At 37.1% G+C, this 24,174-nt stretch overlaps 1 protein-coding gene across 6 annotated transcripts in view; it reads left to right on the top strand.

Moving 5' to 3' along the window:
* The first annotated feature begins 372 nt into the window (after positions 1-372).
* The window catches only part of glra1 (glycine receptor, alpha 1), a 125,449-nt gene continuing 101,647 nt past the window's right edge, over positions 373-24,174 (top strand). For 4 of the 6 annotated variants that reach the window (XM_015036304.1, XM_015036303.1, XM_015036301.1 and 1 more), the window contains exon 1: positions 374-1,635. In XM_015036304.1, coding sequence (XP_014891790.1) covers positions 1,565-1,635 — 71 coding nt within the window. In that variant the 5' untranslated portion in view covers positions 374-1,564. Of the gene's footprint in view, positions 1,636-24,174 lie in introns of all 6 variants that reach the window. The other 2 variants (XM_015036299.1, XM_015036298.1) reach the window with 1 other exon arrangement.

The following is a 24,174-nucleotide window of genomic DNA, read 5'->3' as shown; positions in this document are numbered from 1 at the left end:
CCTGTATTTAATTTACCTTTTGACTCGTTTTATTTATCTGTTTATGCTACTACAATAACTTCAGCATGGGACGGAACACAACCACCAACCATCTGCTCATTAAACAAAGTATTTAGGTTTTTTATTACGGGATTCAAAATAAATATCTGAGAGTTTTAAATATAAAAATTACAGTAACTGTAATTTCAGTGATTTTTACTTTTCCCTCATCTTTGTCCCCCCCTCTCAGGGGATCTCTGTTGGAGGCAGAACTGGCGTTCAGCTGCATTTTTGACACCTCCCCGGACCAATCATCTGCAGGCTTCAGCAGCGTGAGGACCAATGGCAGCATCCTGTGGGCGTCTCTGGCCACACTGAGGTGCGTATTTTGGAGTTTGGTAAATGACTGCAGCAGGAAAATACAGTGTCGAAGCGCACGGAGCTGGCACTGCTGTGTGTATGTGTGTGAGTGCGTGCCGGTGCGCGCCAGGCAGTGGTCACCTCTCCTGCCATGGAAGAGGGTCCACATCGGTCGGACACACAGGGCTACATCTTGTTATAAAACTCTGCTCAACAGCGGGACTCTGTGCTTTTGTTGGGATTTAACGCGCCCTGTGCGCCGGTGGGAGCGGATGCGGAGCACAGCAGCGGTCGCCGGCGCGTCTCCAACTTGACCACCACCAGACAATGGGAACAGCTGAGCCGAGCTGCTGCATCGCCAAGTACTACTACAACTGCTCGCCCCTGGGAGATAAGTACGAGGAGAAGAGGGAGAACCAGCAGCGAGAGGAGGGGGTAAAGAAGGAGAGGGAGAAGAGGAGGCAGACGTGTTGTACCTGCAGCAGCAGCGCCGGGACTCCCACAGCAGCCGATACGCACAGATCCAGAACGACGCTCCGGCTGCCCCAGGGATCCATGTGAGACAAAGCCTGCAGATGTGAGAGAAAGCTCTCCTCTGTGTGCGGATTTTGGGAATATAATACATTCATATTTGTTTCAGCGCTCCAGGGACAAGCGGATGCCGGTTTCTGCAGTCAAACAGCAACTGAAGGAATATGTCTCATTTCTCTGTTAACTGCGGAGGAGCGCACAGACCGGACCTTAGAGTCATTGCGTGTATTTGTGTCAAATATTAGCAGCCTGCAAGCGGCTGCTGTCCTCTGAAACCAGTGACCCCCCCCGCCCCCCTACCTTCCCTTCTTTCCCATCTTTGTCCCCGGTTGTTCCCACTTGAACCAAAACCTGGACGAGCTTCCTCCTTACGGTCCCTCCGGCTGCCTCTGTCCGAGGTCCTGAACACATTTTCGGGCTGGATTCAGTGGATATTCTGTTGCGGCGGCGCTGGGGGAGTGAGAGCGGACACAGGCATGATTTTATGGAGAGTGAAGTGATGGCCATCCCGCGGCTCGGCACTGGAGAACACGGGATCTGAAACGGACACGCATCCACAGAGAAGCAGGACATTCCGGACTCACCTTGGAGGTCATAAACCATCACCCAAGCCCCCCCTGTCCCCGTCACCAGACCTCCTTCTCAGCCTTTTCTGAAGAGTGTCCAACACCTTCACAACCCCCCTCCAAATAAAATGAAACTGGCAAAAATGTGCCGAGTGAACGCGCTGGGGATCTATTTGTGGGAAACGGTTTTATTTTTCAGGTAAGCACAGGCATGGAACTGACTTGATGGGCGGGGAAGGAAAAGAAATAACCAAGAGTGCGTAATTTGTTTGGGGATTTAATGAAAAGCAAGTGAAATTAGCATTTTTATTGCCTCGATGCGGTCTGGGACATGCATGGAAATTAAAGCTGCGTTCAAAAGTCTTAAAAGGAGAAGAGGGAATTCGGGGGAGAAAAGTTGTCAAAGTTGCCTGTGGGTTGTGTGAGTTATGGCTGATAAGTATGCGGGTCCGTGGGAAGCACTCCCTGTGATGAAGTTGCATTGACATCAGACAGGGTTTGTTTTTGGGCGGGAAGTGCGACCGCTAGTGGTTGGATATCGTCTGGGGCATTAGTTCCACATTTTAATTTTCTATAATTATGCAGGATAAATTTAATCAAAACACAAACACACACAGCAATGAAGTTAATCACTGAATCGTTTGCTGCTCTCAGGTGATTCCTCACCCCTCAGCCTCCTTCCTTTTTATTTTCCTATGACACCCCATGACCAAGACTAACACAGCACAAAACTAAATGTGTGAGTTGGCATTTGTCATCGGTTGATATCACAAACAAGCAGTTTGATCCAATTACTTTAATTTGCACAACTTGCTCTTCTGTGGGAATATGTCAGCACAGTAAAATATTATCACTAATTCAGTTTTAAAAGTTATTTTCATTTTACACAGAATCATTACTCATGTTTTAAATACATAGTTTGTGTATTTTCTTGTTTATGGTTAGCAGCTAATGAAAACTCAATTTGGTTTTGCTGAAAATAACAATGACTTCATATCATATCGTACAATTACACGGGGCTGTATTTGAGCCTATGAGTGGAAGGTTGTGTGGAAGGAAGAAGTGTTTTAGAAAAACTTAGCATGGAACATGCATATTGGCTTCATGTTATACAAACAACTTCTGTAAAACCAAAGTTTGGTTTTCCATGACAAGTTAGACATGATCATTAAAATTTACCAAAATAAACATTTGAACTACATCACTCTGATGTTATGAATTTTACATATGGAAAAAGTATAGAGAAAAAGATGCAGTGATACAGAGAAAGCATCAGAAAGAGCAGACTGTTTATGTCTTATGCTTTAAAAAAAAATTACAACAAATGTGGTATGAATTCCCTAAAGACCCAAACAAGAACTGGAGGGGAAACAAGTAGAGGTCACATTATTGTGTTGTTTCAAATGCTGTGAAGGTTTGCAGTTTGCTCCCTTAGTTTAGTAGAAACTTACTGGTGAAATTTGTAACAAACATAATCTTTTATAAAACATGCAATAAATAATTGAGTCAGCTCAATAAAACCAAACAGTTTGGCAAATTTAATGAATTTCCAATTCAACAGATGGAACAACTAAATTATTGAAAGAAAAGTCAATGAATTCTCTAAACCTTCAAAGTTCAGACTTAAAACTCGGGTTAGTTTAAATTGAGAAAAAAGTCATTAAATATTATACCCACATATTTCTATGCATCTCTAAACTTTTTCACTTCTGGTGACATAAATATTTGCATTTTCCAACCTAAATTTTACTACCAACGCTACTGCATCCCTACATTATGAACAGTTTGGCAAAATTTGAGGAACATATTTTTTTACAGACTCGTAAGACTAAGAAAAATCTGTGATGCTGTAGATGATCAAGGATTCAGACAGGATTTGAATCAGGGTTTGAATCAGGGTTTGAATCAGACAAACCTTACCTGAACACATCTACTACTTTGTATAGCAAAGAATAGAGTACATGTGTTACACAGCTCTGTGCTAGTATTTGTTTTCCCTTTCTAGATGTATAAAAGCTGAAGAATTAATTATTCAATCAATGCAATGAAAAGCACCAGTACCACTTGCAGCAGAATAGCCCCACAGCTGCTACCATCACCTGCTTAACCGTGTTCTTGGGTTTAAAATCCCTACAATGACTCTTCAAAATATTATCTTTGTGCCAAATAACTGAGTGTTGTCTGATCATAAAACCTCACTCTAGAAAGGATTTGGCTTTTTTCAGCTGTAACTTATAGTCAAGCTTGTCTGTCGTCTTGGTTTCTGAGTGCACAATGAATTAAACTGGTTTTGTTGTAGAGAATGATGCTGGTGATGCAGTTTACAATTTATGGCAGACTTCTTGAGCTTTGTTTGTTGCTGGATTGTTTTTAAAGATTTTAACTTTTTTTCTGTTCATCTAAGAAGGTAATTGGGTCTTTTTACAGACACTTTGCAAAATGGTGACATTAATTATTTGATGTGAGAATCTTGGAGTCTGTAGTTGATTAGAAGAAGGCTCTATAAAACCTTATTGACTTGCATAGGCCTAGAGTTTTCCTCGTTAGATTTTGAGTTTCATCAAATTTCCCTTTTTCTATGATTGGTCAATCCAGTTGTTGGTTTATATTTTTATGCTACCGAAGAAGGAACCAGCTGGGATTGCTCATGATCACTAACCAGAAGACAAAATATATTGTAGGACTTTCTGCACAACTTTTTGGCGTGTGTGCATCATTTTGACCTTGCATGTATGAAGTAAAGAAAATGGTTCAAATAAATCAATAAAAACACTCATTTACTAGAGCATTAATGACCATGTGTAGATATGAACTTATTTATGGAATTAACTTGGTTTAAAGCTAAATTTGGCTGCATTTGATAGAGTTGACTTGGTTCTTTAGAGTTTCCTCTGAACAGGTTCTTAGTAAAGTCTTATAATATGTTTGTTAAAGGTGTATGTGGCTTACAATGGAAGACTTTCGCTACTATAGACAGCATGGCATTGTAAGACACAATTCATGACACATTATTCTCCGTTATCAGTCCTGTGGGAGATCAACCAGTTCTGTTTTGGGTACATACTTCAGTTTTTCCTCTCCAATTACTAAATACTGTCACATCTCAGCACTGAGGCTGACTACACTTCACTTTCCCTTTAATCCTGCCCACAGCTGCTGATTGGCAAATCGTCAGTCTTCATGCTCCGCTCAGTGAAACAATGTCTTTCCAACCGAGAAATGAATGTTTCATGTCATGATGCGAGACAAATCATTCATCTCAGTGTAGCAGAAAGACCCAAAGGTCTGCATCACTCCAACCTTTGTCTCCAAGATGACACAGACGATGGGATCCGTTTTTTTGGTGGATTCCCTTATATTTGGTGTCCAATTATAAATAGTAGTGTATTAGAAGATAAGAATTTAAACTTTTGTTTTCTTTATTTATTTCCAGTTTTATGGTCAATTGGAAACTTATTTTTAAAGATCTTATAATAAATTGTGCACATGAAGCTAATTTTCAGCTAAAGAATTGCTGCTGAGATAATATCTCCTAAAGTTTTATAATTTTTAACACATAATCAAATTTGTCCAAATTGGGAGTGGTTGAGTTTGATGGCAGGAGAAAAATTAATGTCAATTTAATGAAAACTGAAGGAAAAATGGAACTTGTTGTTCTAGAAAGTCTTTAAAAGCCATGTGATGCAACTTTTAATCAGAGACAAGGAAACAGAGAGTCTTATATTAAACATAACTAAACTCTGATCATTTTAATACACTCAAGTAAAAAACTAAAAATGCTTTACTTCTTTTCTGCTTTTTAATTTTTGTTCTCACTGTGGGATTTTCTTGGCGACTGAATAGCTTGATTCATTTTGTTCCTTTAGAGACGTTTTTAAAGGATTGCCAATAAATTTGGTTAACTCTGATTGCAGGAAATTTCCATCATGAAATTCATTTTTAAAAAAACTTTTGACAAATCGTAATAAAATTGAACTTGATGTGTTAGCAAACTAATTTACAGTAGTTAAAAGTAATTAGATATTATGAAGAAGTCAATCTAAAGGAAGTATAAAACATTTAAAAGTACTTTTAATATTTATGCATTGTGCAGCTCCTACATTTAAGACTAAGAATCCCAGTATAACCCTGCTTACCTTCATAATATCATTTGGTGGTGATTTAGAGCTGCTTTGAATTTAACCTGCAGGTGTAACGCACATTTTTCAGCTCATTGCATCACATGGATTTATACTCGCTGCACAGCCTCTGAGGTATCTAATTATAAAAACTATTAGAAGCATTTTTCCACAAGCTGCAGACTTCCTCATTTTATAGAATTAGGCAGCCATTTACAGCTGGAACAGGGGGTATTTTAGTGGTCTGCAGGAGTTCTGCATTCAGCGTATACACTGATTAGTAATGAACCACCGTCAGGTATATTGCTGTCTCAGCTTCTCGGCTCTGGACTCTGCAGTTTTCTGCCTAATTGATATCTCTTTCCCCTCCATCCCAACCCAGACCCCTTACACCTCATTCCCCATTCTGCCTTATTACTAAACATCGATTAGCCCGTCAATGACTGAGGCCAGACCTGATGAATACACATTAAATGCTTAAACATCGCTCTCTTTTTCCTCCCTCTCTATGTCTGTGCTTTTTCTTTTTACTCATTAAAACAGCTGAGAGTTTAGAATTTAGATGCAAATGTTCACCTCAAATAAAAATTTAATGACATACCAGATTTTAGTACAGAAAGTTTTTCAAAAAGGCATTAAGGAGACGAGATAAAGCAATGACTCACTAGAAAGAGCTTTACAGTGAATGTTGTCTTCTTCCATGTTCAGTGAATCATTTGTAGAAAAGACAGTCTGCATGTTTTCAGACTCATTCTGAAAAAAGAAAATTTACAGCTTCATTTTTTTCATTTCATTGCCTGAATTTTAGTGAATACGATTCATTGTTGTATTTTAGTCCACAGCCCCACAGCATTGCAGTTCCTCCACCGTACCTAACAGTGAACATTTGGTGCACTTAGACTTACAGGTTTTCTTCCTTTGTTTTACACCAAATCCAACTGGAGTGTTTGTTGCTCAAAACCACCATCTTAGCTGAATCAGAGTAAAGAACACAGTTCCAGTTAAAATCGCAACAGGAATTAGCCAGCTTTAAGCATATGCAGTGTGTTTGCGTTGTTAGGGGACAAATTGCTTTTTCTTCTCATTTCCTGGCAGACAAATAGCCCGTAATAGCTGTTATGAAGATTTGGTGATCTCAGGATGCTGTGTTTTGCTGTAGCTCTCAAAAATAGTGCTGTCAATATTTTTGTTTTGTCACAATTTCATTTATTTTAATATGTTTACGGTTGCTTGATAGCATGTCCTGGTGCATTTTGTCCTTTCATTACTCTCAACTGCTTGCCAACCAATTTCCCAACCAATTTCCAGTCCATTCACTCAGAGAGAATATTTATGGTATCCATAACAAAAAGTATGGACCAAAAATAGATTTTTATGGCTCCAGGTATCTCAATCAAAATCAAATCAAAGTGTATTTGTATTGCACATTTCAGCAACAAGGCAGTTCAAAGTGCTCTACACAAGAAAAATATAAGGACATCATAAAAACAAAAATATTAAGAGTCACCAGTTGTGAAATGAGTAGCAAACATTGCATTTTGCCAAACTCTGTTGTCAAAATCATCAATACACCAAATATGTTGATCAATGTTCTGGTTATCATGAGTCAAAAGCAACTCTAAGCAGGTGGGTTTTTACCCTTGGTTTACAGGGACTCAGTGTTTCAGCTGTTTTGCAGTTTTGTCGAAGTGTATTCCAGATTTGTGATGCATAGAAGCTGAATGTTGCTTCTCCATGTTTGGTTCTGGTTCTGGGGATGCAGAGCAGACCAGAACCAGAAGACCCGAGAGGTCTGGCAGGTTGGTACAACATAACTAACTAACAGTATTTTAAAGTCTATTCTCTGAGCTGCAGGTAGCCAGAGACTGGCTACCTCAAACTGGGGTGATTTGTTCTATTTTCCTGGTTTTAGTGAGACCTGTGAATGCACTGTTTCAGTAATTACTGCATCGTGATTAAAAATAAGTATATGTGACCATCTACCACAATGGTCACAGGAAGATTTGATGTAAATACTTCAACATTTATCTGGGTAATTTCATTAGAGTGTTTTGCTGTTTTGCTTGATTGGGGCACCAAATAATTATTGTCCCCTTGTTGCTGCATCACATGAAGGTTTTGAACTTAGTTTTTATATTTGTCTTGTGTTTTACTGTTACTGGCTGTACTAGGTAACAATCTGATCATGTGGCTGAATTTCAAATTCAAAATTTTCAGAGCAGAAACCACTATTGACACTTTGCTTAACCCTGAGTTGCGTCGTCTACTTTTATTGACTTTTTACCCATGAATGATGAATCAAATGTCTCTGGAATGCCAACGTACCCATTGTGACCTCCTGGGACTGCCAATAAATCAGGACTGACAAAATGATTGTCAGGCCTGCGAACAGCCAGTGGCATTGCTGCGGCAAGAGGTCATTGTTGTTGAAAGGGCAATTTTTTTATACTTGCTGAAATCCAAAATTTAGTTACGAGTAAAAAAGGAGCTCCTATAAATGCCGCATAACTACGTTTTATTATTCTGCAGAGAAACTGCATCGTATGGCTTCATCATCTTTGAGCAGATATGAAAAGCGATAAATGGAGATCTTTACATTTTCTCAGTCATTAAGAAATTTAACTGATTTGTTGCACCACAGAGCATCACCAGGTTTCGAGAACTTGGCTTCTCCTTTAAAGGAAAATCCAATGATCGTTTCTCCATTTGATCAGGCGCTCTGCTCATTCCTCATCCTCCTCCCCGTGATAAAGCAGATTGATCACCTCTCTCCTTTCTGGGTGCTTGCACAGATCGTTACTGTACTCTAAAGCAGGCAACGGCTCTCAGTATGCAAACTATTCATCTTTATGCTAAACAAAATGTGCAGAGAGTGACCTTTTCCTCTATTGATATCTATATTCAATAAGACTCTTTACTTTGTCAAGTGGAAACAGATAAATGTGCGATTTAAACAGCTTGCATCACAGACTGAAATATTCATGAGTTTTGCCTTCACCATTCTTTATGTTTAATGCTATCAAATAATTGTTGAAGTGTGAAATCTATGTATTTCTTCTGGGACATTCCATAAATTTCTTGAAGCAGAGTGAATATTCGTCTAAGCCTCAGGTCTTCAAACTCTCCTTGATTTGGCCTTGCAGAAGCAGCTGCAAGTGAAAACGTCCTCTCTTCATAATGTGGGCTCCTATCATGCTAAAGCACAAATTAAATTCTACTCCATTCAAAATTGTGGTTTTAAGTAAGGTCATTTATAGATTATTTTTCACTGAGAATTCCTTTGTGTTTAACATTGTAAGGCGTTAATATTAAATGAAGTCCTTATCCTGGTTTGGCTCAAGAAATATATAAAAAAAAATTGACGGATTTTTTTCCTTTGGTTTAATGGAAAGGTTAGGCTTCACAGTGATGTAAAAGCAGAGCTGTGACAGAACAGCTTACTGGAATGTCACATTACCTGGAGTTAGACTTTACTTTTAGCTGTGGCATTCATTAGGGTTGTGACTCAGTGTTGGCTGTCATCTGTATTTACAGGCACGTTGCATGTCTGCCTTTGTTTCAATGAAGAGACAGAACAACTGTGTGGTTTTTTTATGTTCAAGAACAGGTAGATAAACATTTCCCATTGGAACAAAAAGCACAAAAATGTGGCTGCTTTTTTACACTAATATATCATAATTTTTCAAGACATTTATTCTCACAACTGTGTTTGTGTTTGAAGATTGCAAAAATTATACTTGTCCATGTCTGAAATTGAAAAAAATTTGCTAAAAATGAGGGAGGGAAAAAAGAAGCTAGCATCAAGCAGCCAAGAACATGGCTGAAGGTTCCTAGTGAGTGATGATGTTACATTTGTAACACTGAAACTGGGCATGAATGCATGATGCAATGGCCAACCAAAAGGAATGTGGGGATGGCAAAGTCTCAGGCAGGAAATTTAATTAAGATGGTGATTTATGTGGTGATTCATCTAACAGACCAGCACCCTACCTTGGGAGTTAAAAGAACCCAGTCTTCACTTTTCCTGTGCTGTCCAGACTCCTACCTGACTATTTTCAGATACTTCTGACTGTGTTTTGAAAAAAAGAAAAAAAGAAAAAAAAATCCAATAACTCTCTAAATTGGACCTGTAGGCGCTTTCTTAACAGGAACCTGTCACAATGACACATTTTGTTTCCCTTCCTATGTTTGAATCTATGAAATGTAATAAAGATGAGACAGTTTGATACACAGAAAATATGACTTTAGCTGTCAGGTGAAAACTTTAGTCAGGGGAAGGATGAGCCTCTTTCTGATTGTGTGTCTGGGTTTTAAAAAACTCTGGAGTTTCTTTTCTTCTCAAAGCTTAAAGCTTTATACAGTCACAGTTGGCTTAGTGTCATGCTTTCTATAATCAGACAGCTTTTCACTGTCTGATTATAAAAGTACAATTTAATTAGTTTAAGTTTTTATAGCATTTTTGATCTTTAGAGGTTGCCTTTTATACAAATAAATGACAAAGTAATAAAATTAGTGAAACAGCTAAATTTTACTGAATCATTGCAGACATTTTCCTTGAATATTTATTATGTGCTGGACATTTTTTGGCAGATTTGAAAAGCTTTAAGGAGAGTCAGGGAGAAACAGATTTTCCAGAGTTGTATTCAATAAAATTTTATATATAGTCAGCTGAAAGTAGTTTTAATAATGACCTTCTGCTTTAATGTCAGGAACGAAAGAACAAATTTGCACTTTCAAATTGTTGAAGACAAGGCTTGTCTTCTCGCTTCACCTGAAAGGTTTCGGTTCTGTGCCACTCTGATTATTGTCTGCCAGACTGAAAGGATTTCTTATTGAAAGTTAAAATTAAGCATTGTTTAGATCAGGAATTTCTAATATTTGTCTTTGCTTTGGTTCAGCAAGATTAGAAAGTTAAATTTTACATCAAAAAGAGATAATATCCTCTTAAAGTAAAATGAGGAGGGGAAACAGATGTGACATGCTGCTATTCTGAGGAGGGAGTAAGTCAACAGTCATAGTAAAACAAAAGTACACCCTCATATGTTTAAAGGTTTTATATGCTATGACATAATAGAAATGTGTTGTATGATTTACATCTGATGTAAAAGCTAAGAAATGTAAAAGATTCCACGCTGTCATTATTTAATAAACAAAGATTTCTGTCCTATTAGAGAAGCCTACGTAATGAGAAATATTTTTCACCACAGACAATTTTCGGAGAAATGTCAAAAACATGACAGCTCCATCTTCGACTAGGTTTCAGTTAGCAATTTAAATGTAAAGTTCATGACAGGATAATTGGAAAATAGATTTGTTTTGAAGCAGAAAATATCTCTCTACTAACAAAGGCAGGTGTGGACAAATTAAACATAAGTAGAGATGTTTGATTAAAATGTAGATCACAATGTTTGGAGAAAACCGAGTTGCACCTTATACCCAGGGTCAAGCCTGGGTGTGGAGAGCTGATGATTTGGACTCACTTTGCCTTTTATCGACCATTAAGAACTACTTTGTTGGACAAATGGGCTCAAATTTGACTCTCAAATACTTTGGTACACATTTAGTTTTATGGTGAAATTTTTTTTCAACATTATTCATGTGACAGATAGTTACTCTGGCCAAAGACGCTGAGAATTTGTCTTTTTGATTTCACATTTCTTGCTTTACATCTTTAGGAGAACACAGATCATTAAGCTTAAATCATACATTAGGATGATTTAAAATAGAATTGGATCATCAGTTTTCATCATAATTGCAAAACAATGTCAGTGTTCTGCAATTGTGGTGTTTCCAGAAGAAAAGCAATTAAAATCAAATGCGAATAGGTTTGTTCATGCAATAAGTAATTAAAAATGATTTTTAAAAAGTCATGCTGCGCCATCATCCTCCAACCCTTCTGTTGTCTTCTTCTTTTTTGTGGTTTGCATCAGGAACAACATTCAGTTGTTGATGTGAAAAAAAAAATGTTTCCATTGCAGTTTTGTGAAATAAACCAATTTCAATAAAAATAAAACAATCTCATCCTTTTGCAAAAACCTAGCAAAAGAATAATTTTTTCAAAATTGGTGTGTTTCCATTACACAAATTTATTTTCAAAATGTCAAATTGTGCATTTATATGGTCAATGAAAATGCAGCTTTTGATAGAGTATGTAGTGTTGCAGCTATAAGACCCGTGTCTGGCAGTCACTGCTTGGACTCCTCTGTCTGTCAGTATTGTAGTGGAGGGCTTGACTAAAAGAGCATAATTTAAGGAATGAATTAAGTTTGGAAAAAACAGTGGGGGGGGGGGGGAAAATAAAATGATTTTTGTGTTTTTAAAGTCAGATAATTATTGTTTTAATGTTAAGCTTAATAAATTCAGCTTTTCCATTTACTACATTTGTGTTCAATAAATATTGTAATGACTGTTTTATGAACTTGTTAGATAAAACATAAAAAAAAAACATGTTAATCTTTTTTTCTTTTACTGTGCAATGATTTATCAAGTTCTCTGTGTAAAAACCATCAGAAATATTTATGATTGATTATTAATATTAATATGACAGCCTTTTGTTTGCAGGGAAAAACTCAAAATGATGGTTTAATCTGCACTATGACATTTATCCACCTTTTTTAAATCCCAGAAAAGGTGTCAATTTGATTGTGAACTTAAGGGTCGGCCGTTCACCCAAAGGGGTCAGACCCAGAACCCAATCATCTGTAATGTGCTCTGGGTTTTATTTGTGCCGCTGAAGGACGGGCCCGGCTGGCCGACTGCCCTTCTCAGAAATCTTCCCATGTCAGTTCGCATCCGAGTTGCGTTCAGTCAAATTAAACCAACCGTGTTATTTATGAATCTGCCCTCGGGCTGTTTCATTTGTTCAGCAGCAGCAGGGCCAAACATTTATCACCCGCATCCTCCATCATAACAAATCATAACATACGCTGCATATACATTCTTTTTCTGTGATCAATTTCACCCCCCCAAGTTCTGTAATGAAAAACAATCGACTGCTCTGAGAAGTTCGCTGCCACCTCAACAATAATTAACTTCTAGGCAGGTTCATTTCCAAAACCTGATATATGATGAAACATTATTGATTAGGAGACTGTGACACATTTGCACCTTAAATAGCAAAGTATATTATCAATGACCTCTCTGAGCTGTGACCAAGCTGAAATGTTAGAAGCAGCACAGGAATCAGAGAGGAGAGGAAGATTCCTCTAAACTATTGCTCAAGGTTTTATTGATCTAAACATGTAGTAATATATGGGATTATGCACAGTATGTTGATTCTGTGTGACATAATTAGCAAATAATCACAAAAAAATATTTAAAATGTGGTCAGATGCAAAGGGAGCAGCACAGTTATGTAAAATGTTATTCATACACCTTGCAGATTTAGATTTAAAATTATTTTTATTAAATTAAGAAGTTTATTTTCTGACAGGAAATGAGTCAGATATGTTTCAACAATAATAAAGCAATGTTAAATCTATCAATTTTCAATCGGTTTTTATTTGTGCATTGTTTTAGAACATAGTATGTCAAAAATGATTTATGCCACCTCAATATTCAAAATGTTTTTTATAAGTGATATTTAGATTCATGGTGGTTTTCACAGTTTATCTTTAGTGATGAACTCAAAGTTTCTGGGAAAGCCTCTTTGCCATCACCCTAACCTTTGGCTCCCACCTCAGATTGTCTATCTATCAGAATCAATCTTGGACTCTCCAAAAGTTTTATATCATTTCCAGTAAGAAAAAACATGTTGGTAAAAGTAAATTTCAAGGATTGTAGTAATTTTACACTGTTACGCATAGCTGTGTGAAATGCCTTCTGGGGCTTAGACCACAACTTCGTTAAGGTTTTTTAATGAAGTTGAGCTGCAGCTTCATAACTTTCATACATAAATTACAGTCTTTGTAATAAGTTCTCTTAAAGTTTGCTGTCTTCCTGTCTGTGAGAAGCACAATTAAAACCTTTTCTAAGCACTTGGGTTAGAGAGATTGCAAACATTGTTGCTTGTGAATATGTTGATGCTCTAACAAACTCTAAGACCCATTTCTGATGTAAAACTCAGGCAGAACATTGATCATCTGCACACTTTTGGTGAAGCTTTGAGGTGAATGTTTGGAATAGTGGGCTCCCCATCAGGAGAGATGCAGTTCCTCCAAGACATTTTAGCTTGCGCAGAACTTCTGTAGCAATCTTGTTCGGGTTTATTTTAGTCTCATGTAGGTTCTGAGTGCAGCACGGTGTCAGCACTTACAGCACATCCATGACATGAAACCCCACAAAGCAGAAATTGGTGCACTCGTCTCAAATCAGAGCTATTTCCAATCTGGAAGATAGCTCTGTGCTTGCATTGGGAGATTTTTTTTAGTGTGTTGCTGCTTTCTCACAGGGTCCAGGAGAGATGTGGCACGATTTAAAATGCTACATTTGATGTGGGACTATAGTGCTAACCTACCAGTACATATAAATCAAGGCACTGTCTCAAGGACACTGAAAATGGAGTAGCTGTTACTTAGAGCGCAGCAGCATCATGTTTGCATTTACACTGATCAGGTTTTCAAAATTTCCTACTGTCCAGACACATTTTACATTCCAAGTTCATCATTGGCTATGTAGTTACATTACAGTACACAATTTAAACTGTGATCATTTAATAATTCAATAGAAACTCCTTTGATTTGGTCAGGTGAAAGGATATCAGTGTAATAGACTTTGATTGATCTATTTATGTGGTTAGAATTAATTAACAGTAAGATGGGTCTATCTGTTCTAAAAAGAAATATTTGTTGTGAATCAGGGCCACATAATTAAGTTGAGTTGAATCAAATGTATTAATTATTTTATCTTTGCATGTGTTTAACTTAAGTGTCAAAGGATGTCAGTTCCTATTAACAAGTGTTGTCAGATTTGGAAGCAAGCAAAAGCAATGTTGAATTGCAAGAAGCAAATGGAAAAGGAAAAGAACAAAGACGATGACTGGGTTACAAAAAAATGTGAAAAAGTCAGACGATGCCTGAAAGAACCCATTAAATTCATTATTAGAAAGAGGACAGAACAGGGCATCTTGACAAAACTGTTACGAAAGGGCAGATTACTTAAATTAACCAAAGAATGAGTGCATTAATCAGGAGTAATAAAGAGGCCAAAATTACCCTGCAGGATCTGAAAGGTAACACTGCAGAGATCTGAGTGTCACACACACACACACACACACGCACACACACACACACAGACACACACACACACACACACACACACACACCAAACACTATTTTAAGCATCAGATTCTACATTGCCATATTTTGAGGGGAGAAAAAAAAAAAAATCAAGTGGATTGATAGATTATCCAAGCCTGTTGAAAGTCATTTATAATAGTAGGAAAACATGACCTTATTAAATTTAAGGACTGTGTATATTTTGTAGAAACTAGTTTAGAGGTTACATTAAAATGTTCTTAAACATTTCCTTCCTGTGCAAGCAATTAGTATATGAGGTGGTCGAATCTGTGCTTCGTTTGTTACACATAGTAGAATTTGAATCACATTTATTACCAGATTTTTACTTTAAAACTGACAGAAGGTGTATCTTATTTTACCTACATCTGTATTTTCATATGAGACAAAACTGTAACTCTTTTCTGCATTGAAAAAAATGTGCACAAATGTGAACTTTACTTCTGAATATTTTTCATAAATCAACAGAACACATCTTTGTAAAAAAAAGGTTTTGTTTTCTCTTCCAATATTTCTTGTGTTCCTAATTTTCTGGTGAAAGGTTCTTTTAAGGCTTGAAATCATTTTATAATTTGTCTCATATTAATATCAACTAGAACTGTTTGGATAGTGTGGACGGCCGCAGTAGAAACCTGTGTTTCATATCTAAAAGTGCAGATTTGAGTCCATTTCACACCAGTATGTGTCAATCTGTAGGTGATATGTTGCAGTTTAAGTTGGTTTCCCCATTACAGCCTGGATGACAAACCTGAAAACTGCTCTGTTTGCAATATGTTGGAGTGTTGACTCATCACAACGAGAGCAGAAAACATGGACTAAAATAAACCGTTGTAGCACAAAACAAAAATATGAATGGAGCTCATTATTTAAACTGGAGATATTCAATGAATGGGTTAAATATGCCTTTTAAAAGCCCAAACAATGGATGTAGCAGTAGTAAATATAATGCAAGTTGAAGGCTTTTGGTGTTTGTGGTGCTTTGTAAGAGGCAGCCGAAGTATCTGTTAGTGCCAGGGATGTGTTACAAAATGCCAGGATGGGATCAATTAGGATTTCAAGTCTTCGAGGCTTTAGGAGCATAATGAGGAGCACTTAGGACTAATAATTGGAGTGTTGCATTTGCCCACATCTCTCTGTAGCTCTTGCTCTCTGAGACTCTGGCACTAGACGACTCAGCTGTTTTTCCTGCTCCTGTGCTTTCTCAGCACTGGCCACAGGTCTCCGCAGTAGCCTCGGCCAACATTGATCTGAAATAATTAAAGCAAATCCGAGGTTTGATCATTGAAAGCCCAAAGAAGAAGCTGCTGGGGGGGGAGGATTATCAACTTAAGCTGCTGAAGACACTTTGGAAATCCAGCAGCTAAAATTCACCAACGCTTGTTTCAGCCTCTGGAAACCATTCAAGCTAAACTGTGTTTTGTGTATGCTACAAAAATCGATGACAAGCACCTCTAAATCTTTAATAACGCCACAGGAAACTGCTGGACTGCTGTTATGAGAAACATTTTCACTTCTTTCATTTGCAGGCCAGACATAAGAATAAAATGCAGATCAATCAAATCTATTTATAGAGAAGTTTTCATTCAGCCAAGTGAAACTCAAAGTGCTTTACTGGGACAAACATTTAACATTTAACATTTTGACAATATAATGGTCAAAATGAAAATAAAGTGGTCAAAATTGTCATTTTATTGTGTGAATAAAATGTGCAATAAATGAAGTAAACACGAATAAAAATGATAATTTTACAGATAACAAAATAATGAAGAATTTAAATTGAAGTAAATCAGTGTATTATGGAATTAAGGAAGTGCAATAATCTAGATTAGCAAAGAAATGCTGCTGATATATGTATATTTTAGAAAACATTAGAATTAAATCCAACAATAATAAATATACAAGAACAATATAATCTAGTGAAGAATAATATTGTTAAAACATATAACAGTACTTACTATGACATTAACTTAAACAACAATTAATTACATATGCATTAATTATTTAAAAGTATCTAAATGCAAAATTAATATCTGTGGACAAAATACTTGTTGGGTTTGATGGATGGATGGAAGACAAAGGAACAGTTGGGTTGATGGTCAAATATACCCCATATGATCAATAAATGAATGATCAGATTATTGCAAAGACGGATAATTAGATGATGAAAGAAAAGGAGGAATGAATGGACGATGGGTTAAACAGTTAGATAATAAAGTAAAGTCTGGGAATGCAAGAAATATACTCTCCACTGTTCTAATTTCTTCTTCCAAACTTATCTGGATATGTTAATTGTTTAAATCAAAGTCCAATTGCTTTCCTCACTGTTTCTGAATGGGTAGAAACACAAATGGAATATTTTGTATTTTTTGTCTGTTGCCTTTTGTAAATCATCAAATTACAAAAAAAGTTACACTCGACAAACTTTTATTGACTTAAAACCTCTTTCTCGTTAGAAAGTTCAGAGTGTCAGCTGGAGCTGCTGTGGCTCAGTGGGGGGATTAGTCATCCAGTTGTTGGAAAGTCTGGGGTTGGATTGCAGCTTTCCTCCTTCTTACATGTCAATGTACCTTTTTGCCAGGCATTAAACCAGATTTACATCCTGAGCTGCTGGCCAGGAACCTGAGCTTGTTGAGAATATGATTCTGCTGTAAAGCATAATATAGACACAGCCTATCTGAATTAAATTAAATTACATTTTGATCAGTAAATATGTTTTTTGTTGTCATTCACAGAAGGTGGATATAAAATTGATTATTATTGGAATGATCATGGAATAAGAAGTTTTGTTTTTTTTATAGAAAACTTTTATAAGCTCCTTCCATTTCAATGTTTGTAATAATTTCCTGTTATAACTTTCACTGTAAAGATCTGTTTTTCTGGGAAAAAGCTAAAAAAAATCCCACTTACAATGTATAAAAATGTATTTATACAATGTCCTGCAGACAGTTGGTGGAATATTAAGGTATTATAAAGACCTCAATAGTTTCACTGTTCTCTTAAAGGTTAAAAGAACATGTGATTGTATTTGTTGACAGATGGTATCTGCAGCACAGACTCAGCTGTTTTGAATATATTATAGAATATTTTTTTCATAAGGTGAAGAAGGTTGTGTGTTGAGGTGAGAAATTAAAGTTAAACACACCACAGCATCCCAGGTTCATCAACGACCCGCAGGTTCCTGCAGTTTTGTGCACCTGGTGAGTTAAACATCCACAGTTAGGAGCTTTCATTTCGTTTCCTCTCATTTACCTGCAGTGCAGTCGGTCTGAGAGGTGGGAGGAATATTCAGCAAACTGATGTTTGCATGGTGCTTACAGCAAAAGCAAAGCAGGCAGGCTTTTAAAAGGCACCAGTTGGATCAGTTAAGCCAAGTAATTATGCAAATGGAAGACACCTGGCAGATGTTTGGCTCTGTGACCCAGTGAACATCAAGTCTGTTGAGTAGCAGAGAAAGGAGAAATTAATATGGTGGGAGTGAAACAGCACAACAAGCATTTCATAATCAAGATTTTCCTCTCCAAATACTCAGCTTGTTCCAGTAAAACCTTTCTTGTTAGGAGCAGGATGTATCCATAATCGAGTTATTCATATTTATCACCACAGAGATGTTCTGCTGCATTTAATAAGGCTTGAAAGAAAACTAGAAATATAAGTTTAAAATGTAGCAGTTTTGCCACTCGTTTAGATTAAAACTGGACATTTAACTGTCCTGTTATCCTGTTATTTTCAGATTCACATATTATCAAGCATTTTAACTAAAAACCGTATTTCATTATTTATGTTAACATTTCAAGAAGAACAAAGTTACGCTCATGTTTTCTTCAGAGGTTTTTGTATCGTTTCCTTCAGTAGTTCTTGGTACCACAGGCGGCAGAGTGAACAGTTTGTTCAGTTAGTTTGGATCGTTTGATACAGTGCAGTGTGAAAGCAAATAGCACCAGCTAAAAAAAATAACAAATGTTTAAATTTTGGTCGCCAATTGAACCGAGTCTTCTGGATTATCAGGTGCGAAAACAGCCCAAATCTCCTCTATTGCATGATGGAGTTCCAGTCGTTTGAAATTGCTTTTTAAATGACTTCCACATATTAATGGGAAGCAATGTCTGCTTCTCTGAGGCCATTGATGCTGTCGATCAGCAGCGCCCACCGCCTGCCTTCTCTTTTAAATCCTGAAAGCATCAAGGTTGTTTTTAAATTGTCAACACAGGTTTTTCAATTGAGAGCCATTTTGGGTTCATCTCTGTTGAAGAAAGTGCGGAATATGTGGTGCGCTTTTGTTGATATGAGGTTAATTTAAATAATTTCAGACTCTGACCAGTCCATTTTGTCATGCTTTCAGTACTTTTTACTCTTTGTTGCTGCCACAGTCCGAGTTGAATTCTTGCATCATTTTCTATAGCTACAACAAAAACCTAACATCAAACCTTTTGTAAAGAATCCTAAAGTGAAAAGAAGCCAGCTTGCTGGGATGGAGCTCCCAAACATATCTCACAATTTATTTTGGATCACAGTAATCTCATAGCACTGGAGGCATTTTGTTGGAAAAAGAAGCGAAACATGGCAAAACAAAACTAAGACTCCAAACTGATTCATCTCAGTTCTGTTGTTGTAAAGCTGAAAGTCCTTTACCTTCCCCGTCTTCTGTTGTTTATGATCCTGTAGGAACTTTTCCCCTCAGCACTCAATGCTTTGCAACTAAAACCTGAATGAACTTGAAACCAGTCATGTTCTGGTAAAAGAAAGGCTGAACCCCCCACTCCGTCACGCTGTCACAGTGTCAGCACTATTCAGCCTGAAGTGTTGTCCCACACTTCACGTCCTGCGGACATTCCCTTTGTGTCGAGGACATGCAGCTGTAATCCCGATCTGTGACTAATCAGATTGGGCTGTCATCGCACCAACAGTGTGTTTGTTTGATGCTAATTTGAGAGCCATTTCACACGGAGCTTATGCTTCATTGTGTCGTCTGTGCCTCGCCGAGCTCAGCGCTGAACAACAGAAATTAGTTTTCTGGAAGAGCTCGATTCTATCACTTCTGTGATCATCCTAAAGAGGATTAAACTTGGATTTGTCACGCTGGCACAAGATAATCTCTGATCCACCTAATTTGTTATTGTGTTAAAATAGAATCTGATACATTATGAGTCTGATGTCGTCTATATGATCGACATTGACTTGCTCAGTTTTATCCGATCATTAATGATCATTAACCATTTTTTCGGGCCGTCTACACCGGCACTCTTATAAAATATTTTTATCTGCAAATAATTACTGCCCCTCTCCACTAACCCTCATTAATCAACAGTTTGACCTCGGTGATTCCAACAAGATAACCGGATAATCGCTCAGAGAAGTGTGCTTGATTTAATCTCAGCTGAATCTAATTGTTTGATTATTATAATTATGCTACAATTCATTTTAATAGATGTAATTCGGTTAACGAAGTGGATTAGCACTGCTTCATGTTTCACACACATTTAGCATTACAAACATCTGGATGTCTGCACATTTTGTTTTTACAAAGCTGAAAATTGAACTCTTTTTTGCTTAAAATTGTAGAGGTTTTAAACCATAAATATGAATATTATTAAATGTTTTCCTTGACATCTGCCTTGAACAGATAAACTTTACCTCTCTCATTGTCTTATCTTATCTTATTGGTATTCTTTATTTTATAAGAATACAAAAAAATGTTTAAAGAGACTAACTCAGGTATATTCCCTGGACATCCATTGAAGCTGAGTCATGAATGCATTTTAACCACCTTCTTTTCTGCTTTTAAGGCTTTAATGCATCTTGTTCCAGAAACTTTATGTGAGCCTTATAGCTTTATCCCAAAACCAGTTTAAAATGGGTGTTTATGATCATTCTCCTGCTGGAATAGGAATTAGAGTCCAAGTCTCAACCATTTAGCTGTTGCTCATTTTGACTGATACATCGACCTGATAACATTTGTAGAACTTTTGCACTGGAAAGTAATCTCATTAACTGTTAACTTCAATTAGAAAATCTCATCAGTTTAATTTCATGCAAAATATAAATCGATAAGAGACATTTTTGGTGATATTTAGAGGGTGTTTACATAACACACAGTGCAGTGTTTGCCTGCAGACTCATGACCTTCTGTAAGGACAACTAGGACAGCCAGAAGGGACATCAGCAGATGACACACTGGACTAACACCCCCAACCCAAATACAACATCCAAAAAAAAAAAAACCCTATGACTACGCTTGACAATACTAACTCCTTTTAACATATCTGTTCTTCTACTCTTCTGTTTAACAACTGGGTTCTTAGTAAAAACACTTGATAGTTTACTTCGCTTTCACACTGAATCCAACTGAATCATGTTCACTTTAATATGTTGTCATTCTGTTTTTTTTGTTTTTCTTGTCCCTCAATTTATTTGTTTGTAATCACATTATTTATGCACATTTTTCTCTCTCAGTCTTTAAAAGACCAGAATTGCATATATTGTTTTTGTCAGATGACATTTCTAAATAAAGTGAGATGTTTTTATCTACTTCAGTAAAAATATGCTGAAGTAGTGCTGCTCTTACTTGCATATAGTTTTTGGTTACTCTACCCAGCCCTGTTGATTTCCTTCATCTGAACATCTAATGCATCTTCTCGCTGCCGTGACTGATGTGCCTTCAGCATAACCAGCCTGCGATCTTGCACAATCTTCATCCTGATTTTTGTCATATTTCCTGAAATGTTACCCCTCAGATATCGCCTTGTTTGCCTTTCATGAAACTATGATGAGAAACACATGTTGGAGCTGCACGCTGGCATTTAAAAAGCTGCTGGCTTGTCAAGATGGAGGTATGCAGCTAAAGGTCAAAACTGAAGACGTTTACAGACCAAAAATGTTCAACACTCTCTGGTTCTCATAACGTGTGTCTCCATCAATATTTAGCATAGTTAGGACAAATCGCTCAAACATTGAGGCTCAGTGTTAGCTCTGCTAAATCCATCGAGGCTGATGTTAGCTAAAACCTTCATAATAGTCATTAATAACACTAAATTAAAGAACGAATTAATGTAGAGAGACAAAAAACAAGCATTGTTGATATGGCTAAAAACATACAGCCTCACTGCAGCATCCATCATAAAGTCAGGAGTGCATTTGTGAAGTGAAGTTCACTTAAACTTTTCAGTTTTATCATCAACATCATCAGTCAGCAAGCATCTAATGTAATTATCTGCATTGTGATTTATGGTTATGACAGCATCATCAGCATCACTGCTACTGTTGAACAGCAGAGGCTCACAGAAAGAGCTCAGCATCATCCTTCAGCTGTGGACACATAGTGAGACATTGTTTGATTCTGACTGAATTTCAGCTGGATGAGACATAATCTGCATCAGTGATACATTTTTACTGCCAGTTATTATATTTATTTTTGTTTTTGTAAGAAAAAAAAAAAAACTAATTCACATTTTGACGACATTTAACGTTTTACTGCATTTTAACCCTATGAACTAGACTGACCAGAGATTACACTTTCCATATATGCTTCATCAATTTTGACACATATTGCAAATCAGCTAATCGCATCACAGCAGATCAGTATGTTTAGATATCAAGCTGCGATAGGCCAATTTCAGAAAGCTGATTTAGTACCTGTTGCTCATGTTCAACCACAGATGAGTGAGACTGTTCCAAAACTGAGACAATTTCCAGGCAGCAGCAACTGTGTGGATGAAAATTCCCTCTTCATGTCAGAGTTCAGGGCAGAATGGACAGACTGGTTCAGGGTGGCAGTAACCCAAATTGTCATTTGTTACAACCAAAGTATCCAGATTTTAATCTGTAACTGTGCAGCTTTGAAACACGTTAGCTACAGCAGCAGGAGACCGTGCTTGGAGTCAGTGCAGTCAGCAAAAAAAATAAAAAATAAAGGATGCTACTGTCCAGTCAGGGTCATTAAAATTTGTTATTAGAAATAATGTTTTCCATTTGCAAAATTCAGATAATGGATTGTATCTTAGCCATGCAATCTTTGAGAATGAATTAATAAACATTTAAAGTACTTGTTCTATGGGTTATATACAAATATTGCACAAGTCAGTCTAATATTGGTGAACTTTTGGAAGTTCACCAATATTGTTTTCTTCTCACACTTCCAAAAAACATCAAGGCAAGAGCAAATCAAAGGCAGATTTTTACTTCTAATTGGCTTTAATCCTCTAGGCAGAAATGTGTGTCTAAGTACTTGTTAGTTTTCTCTTAAAGCATTTGGCAGTTTCATTCCTAGACTTTTATGAAGATGATATGGAGCTCCATGCAGCAAAACCTCTGGATACAGCAAGTTGAAACAACATGGTAACACCTGGGTGTGATGAAAAGGAGCAAAGGGAGTTTTTGACCTTTAGGTGTTTCTTTTGTAGACCTTTTTTTCTTTTTTTACATTGTCACCTTGTAATGTTATTGCTCTGATAACAAAACCAATGTTATTCCATGTGCAAAGCTTCAGGTGTGAGGCTTGTGTTTGGCATCTTTCCTCAGCTCGAAGATATGAGGGTATAGTTTTGTCCTATGAGTGGTTGGGTTGGGAATGTGTGTGCAGACAGAATACCACATTTATAAAGACAGAAGATTTGTGTGTCTGTCACTTTTTCTTATTGATACTTGCAGCCTGGGCTGAGTTCACTACACTGGCCAATTGAATCAGGAGACTTGTGACTTCTTTTTTAATGCAACGAAGGTCAAGTGCAAACAAAACTAATCAGAGATTAAAAAGGCCTGTTTATTAACCACAATGGACTGGTGCAACACCTTCATTTTTGAAACCACAGCTCTGACTGATCTATCCATCACTTCATTATTCGTGAACAAAACACAGACACACTTGGACTCCTCAACTTGACCAGACTCAGAAAGGGGATTCCACTTTTTGCCATTTGACTTCAGCCTCAGAGGATCCTTAAGCTGGCAACCCTTCCTGTTGACCTGAAACTACTTGAACAGCAGAACTGAATTTACTTGCTCCTCTTCTTCACACACACACTTTCTCCTCTATCTCCTCATTAATCTCCAATATTTGTTTCCCAATGTTTCCACTGATAAGGGCAAGCTGGCTGCAGTGTGTTTGTGCATATATATATTTGCATACAAATCTATAAAACCTATGTATGCACATCATAAAGGTTTTTGTGTACTTGTAATAGTGTGGTTATTTGCTTTGTTTGTACACACAGATGCCCTTTAGTGCTAAGACTAATGAGGGATTTGTCCATTTTATTTTGTTTTCCCATCATGCCCCCTCCATATTCCCCATTTTCTCCCGACAGACTACGATACTGATCAGCACCTTCCCGATAAAGCGACAGCACTGACTGCGTTGCATGTTTATGAATTGCTAATGGAGCCATTTATCAT

The sequence above is a fragment of the Poecilia latipinna genome, unplaced genomic scaffold (assembly GCF_001443285.1).
Source record: "Poecilia latipinna isolate Pla-1442-1.1 unplaced genomic scaffold, P_latipinna-1.0 Scaffold364, whole genome shotgun sequence".
Taxonomy (NCBI): Eukaryota; Metazoa; Chordata; class Actinopteri; order Cyprinodontiformes; family Poeciliidae; genus Poecilia; species Poecilia latipinna.
The sequence above is the reverse complement of the archived record's forward strand: the minus strand, read 5'-3'. Positions and strand labels throughout refer to the sequence as shown.